The sequence below is a fragment of the Taudactylus pleione genome, unplaced genomic scaffold (assembly GCF_031769625.1).
Source record: "Taudactylus pleione unplaced genomic scaffold, aTauple2 ptg000044l, whole genome shotgun sequence".
Taxonomy (NCBI): Eukaryota; Metazoa; Chordata; class Amphibia; order Anura; family Myobatrachidae; genus Taudactylus; species Taudactylus pleione.
This window is the reverse complement of record NW_028284446.1, coordinates 7236710-7251668: the sequence shown is the minus strand read 5'-3', so window position 1 is coordinate 7251668 and position 14959 is coordinate 7236710. Positions and strand designations below refer to the sequence as shown.

Here is a 14959-nt window from a genome sequence, read left to right as displayed (position 1 = left end):
CATTGCTGCCCGACTTAGAGTTCCTCCTTGGTGGTTGATATACGCCACCGTGGTGGCGTTGTCGGACTGCACCTGAACCAGCCGTCCGTAAAGAGCGGGACCGGACGACTGCAGGGCCCGATAAACCGCCCGCAGTTCCAGAATGTTGATGGGAAGAGCTTCTTCCGCAGACCAACGACCCTGAAGTGACAACGAGCTGTTCACTGCCCCCCAACCCCGAAGACTGGCATCCGTCGTGAGCAGGACCGAGTCCGGGATCCAAAAGGGACGCCCCTCGACCAGATGAGCTGTCTGAAGCCACCAAGCCAAAGACTGCCGAACCTCCGGGGACAACACCAGCAACTGCGAGCGGATCCGGTGAGGTAACCCGTTCCATTTCGATAGAATCAGCCCCTGCAGAGGCCGGGAATGGAACTGGGCAAATTCCACCATGTCGGTTGTTGACACCATGGAGCCCAAAACCCTCATAGCCGAATGGACCGACACGCGGCAACTGCTCAGGCAACTGTGTATCCTCAGCTGCAGGGAGGAGACCTTCTCCGGGGTCAGGAAGATCCTTTGCTGCCGAGAATCCAGCAGGGCTCCCAAATGAACCATCCGCTGAGATGGAATCAGGGAGGACTTTTTCCAATTTATCAGCCACCCATGCACTTGCAGGCAAGCGACCGTCAAGTGGAGATGATGCAGTACCTCCGGGGAACTCGCCAGCAACAGGAGGTCGTCCAGATACGGTAGTAGCCGTACATTCTGGTTCCGATGATGTGCGGCCATGACCGCCATAATCTTCGTGAACACCCTCGGTGCCGTGGAGAGACCAAAGGGTAGCGCCCGGAACTGGTAATGGTGTTGAAGGATAGCGAACCTCAGATACCGCTGGTGCGAAGGTGCTATCGGAACATGGAGGTAGGCGTCCTGGATATCCAGGGACACCATGTAATCCCCCGGTTCCATCGCCAGAATGATGGAACGCAACGTTTCCATCCTGAACTTGGGAACTCGGAGGAATTTATTCAGAGACTTCAAGTTGAGGATAGGGCGATGAGAACCATTGGGTTTCCGCACCAGAAACAGAAGAATAGAACCCCATCCCTCGTAATTGAGGAACGGGAACAATGACCCCTGCTGTCAGCAAGGACTCTATAGCTTCCTGAATCTGTAAAGACTTCGTCGTAACCTGAGGACTCGTGCAGAAAAACTGGTGGGGCAGTCTGTGCCGAAAAGACAGGGCGTACCCCTGGGAAACCACTTCTCGAACCCAGGCATCCGTGGTGGTATTGTGCCAGCACTGGGCAAATAGAAGTCAGCCTCCCACTCTGGGGTCCCCCAGAGGGAGGCCCATCCCATCAGGCAGAAGGTTTATCTTCCTGCTTGGAAGAAGGGCGCCTGGCACTCCAGGGCTGCTTCTTGGGCTTAGAAGCGGCCTTGGTCGTCGACTGCCTTGGGAAGGACTGACCTTCTGCCTTGCCCTGAACCCGAAAGGACCGAAAAGCAGAGCTCCGTACCTTGGTAGGAGCAGAAGCCGAAGGGAGGAAGGCTGATTTAGACTTAGCCAGAGTGTCCACTATTTTGTCCAAGTCTGGACCAAAAAGCAACTCCCCATTAAAAGGTAAGGCCTCCAGTCCCTTTTTGGAGTCTGCGTCAGCTCTCCAAGACCTCAGCCACAAGGACCGACGCGCCGACACAGCTGCAGCCGACACCCGAGAGGTTAGCAGGCTTGCGTCTAACGATGCTTCCCCAATGTAGGAAGCCGCATCCCTCATTTGACCTATCAACGCTCTCTGGATCTCCGGAGCATCTTCCGGAAAGGTATCCTCCAAAGTATTGGCCCAGCTCTCGATGGCCTTAGCCACCCAAGAGATGGCCATGGACGGACAGGCCACCGCCCCCGAGAGAGAGTAGATAGACTTCAAACAAGTCTCCACCTTCCTGTCCATGGGATCCTTCAGGGAGGAGATCGACGGCAAAGGCAGCGTAGCGCTTTTAATTAAGCGGGTAACGTGGGAATCCACCGCTGGAGGAGTTTCCCACTTCCTGCAATGAGCCTACGGAAACGGATAGTTCGAAGCCAACCGCTTCTGCGATTGGAACCTCTTGCTGGGCAACTGCCAGGCCCCTGCCATATGATCCGTCAATTGATCGGACAGGGGAAAAATCGTCGAAGCTACCTTAGCCTTTTTAAAATTTGGGTATTTTGACCTGGGGGCGGGCACATACTCCTCAATGTGAAGGATGGCCCGCACCGCCCTAACCAATGCCGGAACATTAATGGAAGACTTAGCCTCCATCTCCTGGGCCCCGGCATCAGAGTCAAGAGTCTTCATGGATCTCCCCGTCATCCGAAGACACGTCCGTGTACTGAGCCGCCAGTGAAGCCGGAACGCTTGGACGCCCGTGGGGGCAAATCACTGTGCAACATATGTTGAAAAGCCGATGACGAAGCCGCCAGACTCTGAACAGAGCTGGAGAGGACGTCCACCCAAGGCGGGGGTACTGCCTGAGGATACCCCTGAAAAAGTACCATCGACTGCTGCGGCACCGTGGGGGTTTGCACGTATACCGGCAAACCCGCATAAGGACCCACAGTCTGAGACCCGGGAGGAGACTGCACCAGACGAGTCACACCCGGGGAACAGGGCATGGTAGGCTGGGGCAATGCCCTAGAAGGGGCCACAGTCGGGACCGCATGTCGGTCCGCGATTGACGCCAGCACTTGCGTAAACATTGCCCACGGAGGATCATGCGCCACCGGGGGTTTAGAGGGTCCAGGTACCAACTGGCACCGCCCGCACAGACAGTCCTCAGACAATTCTGCCCCGTCAACCCCTGCCGAACAGTGTCGGCAGGAAAACACAGGAGCCTCTGAGCGCTCATTCCCCTCATCAGACATGACAAACTTTTTTGCAAAAAAAGTGTCTCACCGAAACGAGGTAAGGCGTACAACACCCACGCACTCCCAAGTATGCAACCCAAACAGCCCACAATATGGTACTGAGGAGCACACCGCAGTATGTGACGGACCGCACAAATACGTAGATTTATGTAAGTGAGGTACACAGAAAGAACACCCCTCCCCCACACACCTGCGGGCCGTAGAAGGAAAGGTATAGGTAAAAAGCTGCCAGTAAGTAGAAAATAAGCACAGACAGCAGCACTAGCAAAAGTCACATACCATGCAGAGAAGTTATACTCACTGCACCTTCCGCTACAATCAACCTCCCAGATTCAGTGTCTGGGAGGGCTATAGCGCTGCGAACACTGTCCTTTGCAGGGGGAGAGGTACGCAGGGGAACTGGTCCACTGGATGCCTGCCTGGGAGCTCTGCGATGCTGCCTGAGGAAGATGGCCGCCGGAGAGCTCTGAGGAGTGGCCGAGTGAGAACAGCCCAGCGACGCCAGCACACATGAGAGAAGGCGCGCTGGGCTGAGGGGAGGAGCGCTGAAGCAGGGAAGGCTGCCTCCCCTGCTAGTACTAAACCCCCGGGGAAGCCGGTTCCCCGCCGGTACTTACACCCCGGGGGCCAGCGGACACGCCGGGTATTCCTGAAGAGGGGGAGCCCGCCGCCGCTACTAGCGCCGCCGGTCTGTCCCCAGAGACCGGCGGCATGAAGACTGCATTTTCCCCGCGTGCAGCGCTGCACTCGACTTACCTGGCCCCTTCAGTCCGGCAGCAGTCCTTGGGTGGTCCCGGAGCCACACTAGCACTGACTCCGGGGTCCCGCTGCGATCCCCGGATCAGTACCGGCGTCGCAGCGCCAGCGGGGCTGTTGGAGCGGCAGCATAGACGTCCAGATGGACAGTCTGATGCTGCCGCTCTGAAGACAGTAAAAATAAAAATAATAAAATCTCTTTTTTTAAAAAATAAATAAAGCTTAGGGGCTGCTTATGCAGCCCCACTGCGCAGGGTGACCCGACTCCGGCCGGGCACCAACTAAAACTGAGGTGCCTGTGGCCGGGGTATAGAGGACGGACCCAAGTGCATCCTGGGAGCAGCAAAGCTTTAACTGCGTGGTGCCCATGGATCCAGATCCAGCTATACCCCAAGGTCAACCCTGTGGACCCCCTGTGGACCCTGAAGTAGAAATTATAGCCCAACTAAGGTGATGACTTCCCTAATATCTCCCACACTCACTTTAAACATGAAATGTTGATCTTCTGTACTTTGATAGGAGAGCTACACTCCCAGTATGGCATTTTCATTGGAAATAACCTTATATTAACTCCCACAAAAATGGATAAGAAACAAATTTGGCATTCCCTCCAATCTATACTCTTCTCCACATTCTACAAAAGGACGCACCCATTGATAAATAGACATGCTATATTTAAGTCACTGATACAGTGTAATACATTTAGAATTAAAAAAAAAAAAAAAATTATATAGTACAATTATGTCCCACATGACTGCTTCATTTTCAGCATCAATTAGGACTATGCCAATAGCAGAATAGGTAGTTTAAGTTGTTCAATGAAAGCTAGAGAAGCCATTCATGTTTAAGAATTTTATTGCAAAAATAAATGTATCACTAGTCATTTCATTTCCAGATACTGCATACTTGCTTCCTCGCTTTGAGACCAACTGAAAAGAAAAATTAATTTCAATAAGTGTTTCATTTGTACAGTAGTAATAAGCAACTTAACTGGGTGCAAGGTTAATGCTCCCAAAATGCTACAATTTAGGCAGTCATTTAAATATGTCTCACTTAAGTGAAAGCAGTTCACAAAATCCATAGAACGGGTCTTTTAAAGTAATTTGTACAGGTTGAATTTCCCATAACAGTATATTCTAAGAACCAAAATACTGCAAAAAACTTGAGTATTTTGGGGCAGCAGTGACCAGACATCATGAAATCACTAGTGTCAATGGCCAATGACTAGCAGTATGAGCGTGGCTTTGCAGCCATTCCCTCACCAGGAACTGCTTCTCAGTCTACTCCAGTGTTGGCTAACCTTGACACTCCAGCTGTTATGGAACTACATAACCCAGCATGCACTGCTACAGTTTTGCTATTAGGGCATGCTTAAACTGTGGCAGGGCATGCTGGGATATATAGTTCCACAACAGCTGGAGTGTCAAGGTTAGCCAACACTGGTCTACTCCACCCCGCTGGACTCACCTGACACCCACTAACCCCACCCTTGCACAGGTGGTCCTGAGCATTTTGGATATGGGAAATTCAACCTATATTTCCTTTTATGCCAGTCACAAAACACACAGTAGGATGCAGATATTGTGCTCAAGATGGGCAGAACAATGGATTAATGCTTTGCTACCCACAACACTGGTGGTCAAGTGTTCAATTTCAACCAGGACCTTCTGTGTGCAGTCACTCACTCAATGTTTGAATGGGTTTTCTCTCCCATTCCAGACACCTACTACCGGTGGGTCAAGTCAATGCTTCCTAAAACTAGTCCTTGAAACTCTGACATTGCCATGTTATGCAAGTTTCCTCACAATTACAAGTGAATTAAAACAACCTTTAGATTTTAGTGTCAGTAATACATGTGCTCCACTAAAGAGATACAGAAAACATGCACCATTGTGTTTTGAGGCCTGGATTCAAGAAACAATGGGCTGATACAGTAATGTTCGTTTGTCAGAATCCAATCTCCTAGGGAATATAGATTGCACTGGGGCAGACTGATATGACCAACTACTCACTAAAGTACTGTGTAATGTATGCCTGATTCAGATCTGTACATAATTCTGATTTACAAATCACAGTCCCTCTTAGCACTAGCATGAATTACATACTGCAACGTTTGGGGGTGCGGAGATTACAACCATTCTATAGGGACTGCGTCAGACGCACTTCCTGGACCCTGCTGGAGTTCAGGCAGCCAGTCTGGATAAGCTTTGGCTTGCGCAGACTGGCCGAGGGCTGCCACAAGCGATCCGATGCCATGTCTTCGGGCACAACACTCATATCGTAGATACATGCAGGAGGTGTCTATTTCCTATAGTTGCCTCCTGCTGCATTTGCATTTTAGTTGTACAGCATTACACAGCCGCTTCACTGCGGCTATGCAACACCATGGGCGCCATTGAAAATTTAAGATTGACAGTGCATTTTACTACTTAAATCTGGAGTCCTGCTTTTACTAGTAACTGATGCAGTTAATGCCAACTATTGAAGACTACTGGCTTTCTACATACATAACCACCATCTGAAAATAAAACTAGTGTAACTACTTAATACTCTTCACATACTAACCTCATATGAAGTAAGAAAGTCATAGCACAACCAAGAATCATCAGTCTGGTTCCAGGGGGATGGGGGGAAATCAGTCATTAATCTGAAAAAAATATAAAAATAATTACATATTATAGTGCACAGAGCATTTCCACAAATTACAGGGGGGCAACAATTCTATAAAAATATATAGGAACCTCCACCTTCAATAAATTGTATAAACATTGAATTGTCCTTTAAGAAACTTGCCTACTTTGTTTCTTTCATTGGTGAGAAACTATGCAGAGTTTAAGGTCTCTTCACTGGTTTACCAACTTATTGTAGATCAATGGTGAAGAGTCATTAAACTTGTTTTATCTAACCAATTAAAGGAGCCTAATAGGCACTGCAATATTAAAACACCTCAAGTACTAAGCATTTTTTGAAGGTGGTGGTTACTCTGAAGAGCGCTAGTAGATTTTTGGACAAACAGACTAGAGTCAATCCATTGTTTAAAGAAATCCTTCAAATACTCAGGATGTTGACTTAGAAAATAAATTAAATGACTCGATGATCCTCATGATTTGATGTTAGAATGATTTGAGGACTGAGAGAAACTGGTCTGAAAGGTATTCAAAACAGACTTCCCAGCAAGATACTGGGATAGTCCAACTTCTCATTGTTAATGGAGGGATAGCTGGTTCTATTTGTACTGAACCAACACGATTTTTTTTGGGAGAGGCGATTGAAAACATCACAAGCACAACGTGAGCTCAAGGAAGAGGGATGTGGACATGAGCAAAAGAGTTACCTCAAATTACCGGACTAATCCCACAAATGAACTAGCCAAGAGCAGCTTTCGGCAGGCTCCACAGGATGCACAACACTTGACTTCTCCAAGGACATTGCAGATTCTGTACTCTAGCAGAGGATTCTCAGGAGGCAACAGTATTTTACCATCTAATATGGTGTGCGTTAAACTTAGCTAAAACAGTGCTATTGTTAAATGGGTGAGCAGCAATGACATTCTAAATTTTGCTAATAAAAACCCCCAATCAGATTTGGTTTGCCTATTTAAGACAATATTAGAAGCAGCAAAACCAGACCCTTAACCTCAACCCAAAAATGTTAAAGAGGCCATGTTGGCAGCGAGTGGCTATGCTTCAAATATTGCAGTGTCCATTTCCAAGGGCTGACTGTCCAATCAATCATGGGCAATGATGCAGATTCAGCAGGGAAAGTAAATGCCAACTGTAATCACTCATGACCACTTGGACAGTTAATATAATGGAACATTGCACAGAAAATGCAAGTGAGCAATGGGAAGTTACCATTAAAAATGTTATACACTGAGGCTGTCCCTAAAAAATCTAAAGGAGTTCGCTATTTACTTTACAAGATTACTGAGGCAAGACCACAAGAAGAAACATACCTACTTCAAGTATTGCTTACAAAGCAAAGTGTACTTGTTACTGTTAAGTCACCTGCTGGTAATGCTTCTTCCATAGTAATGCTATGGTTTGAGGCCAATAATGGCATAGGAATGGGGTTTGCCTATATTTATGATTTATACAGGCCATTATAAAACCTTAATGTAATCAGCGTCATTTGCAGCAGCACTGAGCAGTTTGCTCTGGCGGCCAGTCAGTACATTTATAGCTTAATAGGCTACAAACTGAGAATACACTATACTAAGTTTATTTTTTATTTTTTTTAGACATTTACGGCAGATACCTACACTTAAGTGCTACACTTTCCTGAAACAACCCCCACCCGTCAATATCACTAAGTAACCACTTGTGCCAAGCCCAGCCACATCCGTGTTGTGCAGAAGGTAAATGTCAGGAGCATATTTCTTTTCAGATGGTCTTTTAATAAGCTTCGTGAAGCCAAAATAAAAGTAGAATACAAGAATTCCGTAACCACTTCAATACAACTTTCATTTCTTCCAGTAAAAAAAGGACAATATAAACAAACATTTTTCAAGAACTTCTTGTGACTGTTATTGGAGAGATTGGACAGGAGGTTCGCTTTAAGTATATCAAGGAGGTTTAGCCACTATTTACAGCGCACCCAGGCTCTGATCTACCTTGTTACACTAAAGGAATGTCTTCAAAATTAAGAAAAAAAATTTTATTAAAGTATATGGGGACCAATATCACCCCTTGCACTATATACAGCAGCAACAGGCATATTATATACCGTGTTGCAGCAGGAGATCAAGTCCAGCAGCAAACAAATCCTCATTTCTTAAGAGTCTCTAGTGAATATAAACCTGTTGCTGGAGGAGCCGATCCCCCTCCAATGCACTCCACATAACTCAAGGGAAAGTAAACTGATTTGCCTCAATGAAACAGCAATGACGGGAAAACATGCCTGTCATTACAAAAAACAGTAACATTATAAAATAAAGTATACCAAAAAATAAATTTAACATAAAAGCATGTCCCAGGTCAGACCCTATAGGACAGCCGTTTCACATAGGTTGGAGGCAGTCAGGTATATCAAATGTTTATAAAAGTGAACACAATTAGAAGAACTACATATTAACGATTCAGCGAAGCTCCAAAAATCTTTATAAATACAGCCATTGGAAGGACGATCTTGAGTCAGGAGGTATTTTACTCGTTGTGTGTAGCTGAGGACAAGAAGCAGGTATAGTTGTAAAGCACTTGTATATGGACAGATTCCAGCATCATCTCCCCTATACTATTTAGACTTTACCCCTTATCCCACTTGGACCTAAATTACAGCTTATTCTACTTGTGCACTGAAAATAGATCAGAACAGAGCCTGTACACATGCATTAGATGGGCAAAATAAGACTGACGTCATAAGCCCTTAAAGAGTGATAGCTTCAAACATGCTCCCAAAACCTCACATCAAATCAGAGTGCCCTACTTACCATAGCTGTCGTAGCTGTCTCTGTAGGAGCCTCCAGACCGATCTCCATAGCCACCTTGACTCCTGCCACTAGACACAAGGTAGCAACCAATAAGTTAGTTCAGCATGGTGATACAGAAGTAATCTACTGCTCTAATGCTGGGCAAGTGATCTTTGCTTTTGATCCGATTTTTATCTGAAGGGCTAGGTAAACAAATGTTAAAGGCTACTCAAGCTGCAATTTAACACCTCTGTGCCGGTTATAAAATTTTCAGTATGCCACTGAAATCATTCTACATCATTTAATCAAGGCACACATTTAGAGAATTGATATGCAAGCACATAGCAAACATGTTGGGAAAGGTAACAAATTTGAGGTAAAATGCTACAAGCAGCAGGAAAACTAAGCTAATCACTGCTTGTCTGCTCAGTGGTAAAAATCTGCTTCTAACCGCTTTGTCGGTACTATCTTTGATCTCATCTAAAACTCCATGCTGATGTTCTACAACTTCATGCTCACCTGCCATAGTAGTCCCGGGATCCACCACTACCACCATAACCTCCACTTCTGTTATCAAAACGGCTGCTGCCATATCCCCTGTCTCCACCACCTATTAATAAAAAAATAAAAAAAATGTAATGTTAAAACACAATTGATAAGGTTTACATTTGAATATAAAGTGTCCACACAGCGATTTTTTTACCGATCTGGCCGATTCCGACACATTGGAACGATAGTTTGTGTAAAAAAAACGCCCAAATCGTGAGTCCCCACTCACGATCAATGCGCGCCCCCGCAGGTCGCACATCGCATCTTCAGTTCTGCCGTGCAGTACAGCAGATCTGACATACTAGACACAAATGCACTGTTAAACTCTGGCTGCTGGAGATCGGATGAAGATTGGACAGCACATATTATGGATATAGTGTTCAGAGCTGCCGGGGAGTTTCAAGGGAAATTGGACACAGTCGGATCGCGAGTACATTGGTATGTGTGTGGGCACCGTAACAATGTTGTGTGACTTGCGCTTTTAGTTTCAGCTGCTATGGTCCAACACAATGCACATATATAGAAAACAAAGAGGGAAGGCCACCAAGTGCTGATACATAGAATAATTCTCTTGTGGAGAAAAAAAAAAAAAAGAAAAAAGAAAACTACAAGTGATATATTGTCTCATGCAGTTAGAATTCCTCATCTCTGAACCATAGCTCACCTTAGAGTGGTGAAAAACGTGCACATAATAGGCATCTTTTTGGAGTCTCTCTCACTTGTGGTTGTGCAGGAATATCCCAAAATCTACATCAATGGGTAGGACAACCTCCAAAATAAGCATAAAGAAAATGACCTCATCGTGTCAAACAGTAAAGCAGGGGTCTTCAACCTTGGCACTCCAGCTGCTGTGGAACTACACATCCCAGCATGCACTGCCTTTTTGATATAACAGCATGCTAAAACTATGGCAGTGCATGCTGGGATGTGTAGTTCCACAGCAGCAGGAGGGCCAAGGTTGACCCCTGCAGTAAAGGATAATTTAACGCTGGTAAAAACCGGTACGACAAAATGTATAAAAACCCAAACCCCTTAGGGAATGTCTGCATACCAGATCGGGCCTGAAAGGTAGGCACTGTAAACAGCATGAGGGAATAGTTCTTATGCCCGGGTCAGTCACCTCCAGCTGTTATCCAGTGAATATCCCCCTTATGGTCCAGTCCAGTGTTGATCCTCTCACTGGTCTGGACCTTAAGGGGGATATTCACTGGATAACGGCTGGTGGTGACTGACCCGGGCATAAGAACTATTCCCTCATGCTGTTTACAGTGCCTACCTTTCAGGCCCGATCTGGTACGCAGCCATTCCCTAAGGGTGTTTTTTAATAAATACCAGCATTTTTACCAGCATTAAATTATCCTTTACTGTTCGACACTACGAGAGGTAGTTTTCTTTATGGTTATTTTGAAGATTATCCAACCCATTGATGTGGATTTTGGGATATACCTGCACAACCATAAGTGGGTTCCTCAAGTGAGGAAAACCCCCCAATAAGATAACTTTATGTGCATGATTCTCACCACTCTAAGGTGAGCTACGCTTCTGACATAAGGAACTCTAACTGCATGAGACAATATTTATCACTTTTTTTGTTCTCTCTCCTTCACAAGAGAATTATTCTATGCATCAGCGCTTGGTGGCCTTCCATGTTTTCTATATAAATTTACATTTGACTCGCAAAAATAAAATTGCATCCTTTGATCAATCCTTTTAAAGGACAGACTGAATTAACGCACACTTTTAAAGCAATTACATACCACGTCCTCGGCCACCACGGAAGAATCCTCTTCCTCCAGATGAACCACCTCTGTATCCTCCTCTCCTCTCACTGGAGGACTTTCCAGCCTGGTCCACACGAATCTGGCGCCCATCCACAGACTAGAAACAGAGCAAGAGTCACACACAAACAAAATGCAGATTTTAAAAGTTAAATTACCACCCAAGAAGCAGAACCTATCAGTACAGCCTGGATTAAAACTGGGGGAGGATTTGGGATGGACATCAGAAAAAAGTTAGCAACCCGATTCAACGGTCGCCAGCCACCAAATACAGCTTCTGATACCATTCCAGCACTGACTTCTTCGCTGCACAGTAAAACCATTTTTATCAGGTGGTTTTGATAAGATGGACTTAGCATCATCCCTGGATTTGACATTTGAAGCATGGCAACTATTTGATGCCAGGCTTCCAATGTCCATACCTAGGAGGTACATGCAACTTTACTTTATCAATCAAAAGGTTTGATTGAATACTCACTTTCCCATTCATCGCTTGCATGGCATCTTTTGCATCATCTGGGCTTTCAAATGTAACAAATCCAAAGCCTCTTGATCGCTTGGTCTCCCGGTCTTTAACAACCACCACTACACAGAAAAAAAAAAAAAAAACACTATGTAAAAGGGACAGACAGCTCACTGCTACACATGGGCAGCACAGATGCATAATATTGGCATTACTGACTCACTATGCTGGGGCCTTAAGTACAATTCCAACCATGGTAAGTTATGTAGAGTTTGTATGTTCTCCCGATGTGCGCATGTGGTAGGGAATATAGAGACTTAAGCGCCACTGGAGCAGGGACTGGTGTGAACGGCCAATTATTCTCCAGAGCACTGAGTAATGTGTTCGCTATAGAAATAACTGATAATAAATACACTTCCACAACTTACCCTCGGCGATGGATCCATATTTGCTGAACACTTGTTCCAGGTTCTGCTCGTCTGTGTCAAAGCTCAGACCGCCGATAAACAGCTTCCCTTCATCACACATGGTGAGATCTGCGGAGACAACACGATGCAGAGAATAAAGGAGCTGCAGTGGCCAAAGATGGCGCCCGGGACGCGGTGGGTGGGCGTTGCCTGCACTCCCAGGGACGTCAATGAGCAGCTACACAGCCTGTGACTCCCCCCGCCCTGCTGCAGCTACGCCTCCTAGCTGTGCAGTTACAGCACCATCGCCTCCCAGAATAGCCGGCTGCAATGGAGGCCGCAGTCAGCCGATACGCAATATTTGAGAAAAAAAAACAAAAAAACTCCCAAAACAAAACCTTGAATACATTGACTGATACAATTTGCCCATAAACACGCAGCATAGATCACAGCGCAACCACTGCGCGCCGACGGTATAATACTTAAGACCACAATACCTAGCCCCAAAAAAAAACCCGTGGCAGCAAACAAAGACTCACTTACCGATTTAACCGTGTGGACCTGACTCAGAAGAAAACTACAGAGAAGGAATGCCGCAACCTATCGGGCACGGCCTTATATACATTCTGTCGCCCCGCCCCGCCCCGTCACGTATTACGTCAGGGAGAAACCAACACGGCAATATCACAGTGTACGTATAGTTTTTTGCATTAAGCAGCATCTGCACACAGGTGCGCGAGTGTCACACTATGATAGCTGTGCCCTATTATTACCGTCACACAGTAGGAAGTAGGAAAGAGGAAAAAAATGCCCTAACGCAAAATGGATTCGTCTGAATCGCACCCGTGGCATGTAATGAATATGCAGCGCGAACATGTGGCATACCCGCTGTGATTGGGCCGGCGGTGTTGCTGGGCGGAGTTAAGTTACTGCACTTTCCTCCTGGGGGCACGGCCCGCCTCACACAAAGAGAAACGCGCCATGATTGAGGCTGCAGTGCAGGCGCCATTTTGTGGGCACAGCGCGGGCTGCAGCCTCTCCCGTACATAAACAAATAAAACAAAATGGTTATCAATTTGTCGCGTCCGTGTGTATGCACCGGGGTGGTGCCTGTGTCCATCTTCACATATGTCTCCATGTTAAGCTTAGCGTCATATGTAAGTGGCGTGCTGCTGCCTGGGGAAGGGAAATGCTATTGTTTTGTCGTTAATGGTCCCCGTTTACTTTGGAAATGTTTTCAGACTGTTGGAGAACAGGATGCCGGTCACCTCATAGCTGGATTATGTTAGTATACGCTGTAAAAAAAACTGATTTGCTGCATTACTACTTTCATCAGCTGCCTTTGAGGAGGTTCCCTGGCGCAGTTTGCTCTTCAGAATTTTTGTGGTCAAAGTGCCTTATATTCCTGTCCACCCATTCTTATACTTCCACTAGAATGGATGTCAGTATTACATGTACTGATAGCATACATACCTGTGTACACCGCTACTATCGGGGCCAGTGCTATACAGGGTGTTCACGGGTCAGTCAGAATTAGATCTTTATATAAATTGATAATGAATGCAGCAATTTAGTTCAGATGAAATTACACGAACTATCTGGACCATTTCAATTCTAACTCCTCCCGCAGGTACAACAATGGAACCCCCTGTGGCCTGTGCACCTGGCTTGTATGTTAACTATTTCATCTAGTGTTGTCAACACTGAAATTAAAAACAAGCCCAAAACAAAAGCCCAACTTAATGTGGTGGTACAGGGTGGTTTTATTAAAATACATATGAAGATTTATGTGCAGAAAAATGCTTTTTATTGCTATATGAATAGACCCCATTCTGCGAAGTAAAGTGTGGGGCACTCAGGGGCTGACTTAGAGGACTGAATTGCAAAGCTGCACACAAGCGACTTTGTAATATCGTCCTTGCTAAAATGCAAATGCAGCGGAAGGTGTCTTGACACCTCATGCTGCATCTGCGACTGAGGTCACAGTCTGGGATCATGGGACGCGAAGGCTGGCCCTTAGGTCAGGCTGAAGCTTACCACAGCCTAACCGGGTCCTGTCAGCCTGCAAAGCCAGGAAGTCTACATCCATGGATGCAGATTCTGGCCTTGCCACTCAGAAACCCCAGTTTCCAGGAAAGCAGGCTGTCCCGCCCAGTAAACGCCTCTGCTTGTTAAGCATAAGGGGGCCTGCGTGCGATATCACAGGACCCGTTCTGCACATGCACAGAACATTTTCTGCGTATGTGCAGATTGCCAAACAACGGGTATCTGCGATCAGCAGTGCACTAGTGTACACTGCTGAATCAGGCTCTCTGTGCATGGTAAAGTGCAGGACAAAAGTTTAATTTAAACACCCCAAAATAATTACTATAGAATCAGTATAATATTTGCCATTTCTATGTGATTACACTTGCAAGTAAGACCACTGTTATTGCCACTTATCAGTGGCGTCACCCGCCGAGTTGTGACACCAAAGTGCTGACAGTGACAGGAGCCGGGTACTGCACTATAGCATTACGTGCAGCACTCGGATCCTGACACAGTGAGGGAGCTGGCACTGCACATAGACTGGTCCCCAGGGGCAGTCCTTGAGTGACTAAAACGTGGGTTGGGGACGTGAGACCATGCCCCTACCTGTGAGGGCCACATCCCCTTTTTGCCGCCACGCAGCTTAGCTGCGCGCACTACAACCCTTCCTGTACCGGGTGT

At 46.4% G+C, this 14959-nt stretch overlaps 1 protein-coding gene across 2 annotated transcripts; it reads right to left on the bottom strand.

Moving 5' to 3' along the window:
- Positions 1–6211: 6211 nt before the first annotated feature.
- On the bottom strand, positions 6212–12900 carry LOC148537781 (cold-inducible RNA-binding protein B). 2 transcript variants are annotated; one of them, XM_088460372.1, is made up of 7 exons: positions 12794–12900; positions 12272–12379; positions 11859–11965; positions 11360–11480; positions 9573–9663; positions 9075–9142; positions 6212–6293 (listed from the first exon to the last, which is right to left on the bottom strand). In XM_088460372.1, exons 2-7 carry the CDS (start codon positions 12369–12371, stop codon positions 6289–6291), a joined length of 492 nt encoding a protein of 163 aa, XP_088316498.1. In that variant the 5' UTR covers positions 12372–12379; positions 12794–12900; the 3' UTR covers positions 6212–6288. The 2 variants fall into 2 exon arrangements, with proteins under 2 accessions (XP_088316498.1, XP_088316497.1); XM_088460371.1 differs by lacking the exon at positions 6212–6293 and adding an exon at positions 7866–8807.
- Positions 12901–14959: the final 2059 nt, after the last annotated feature.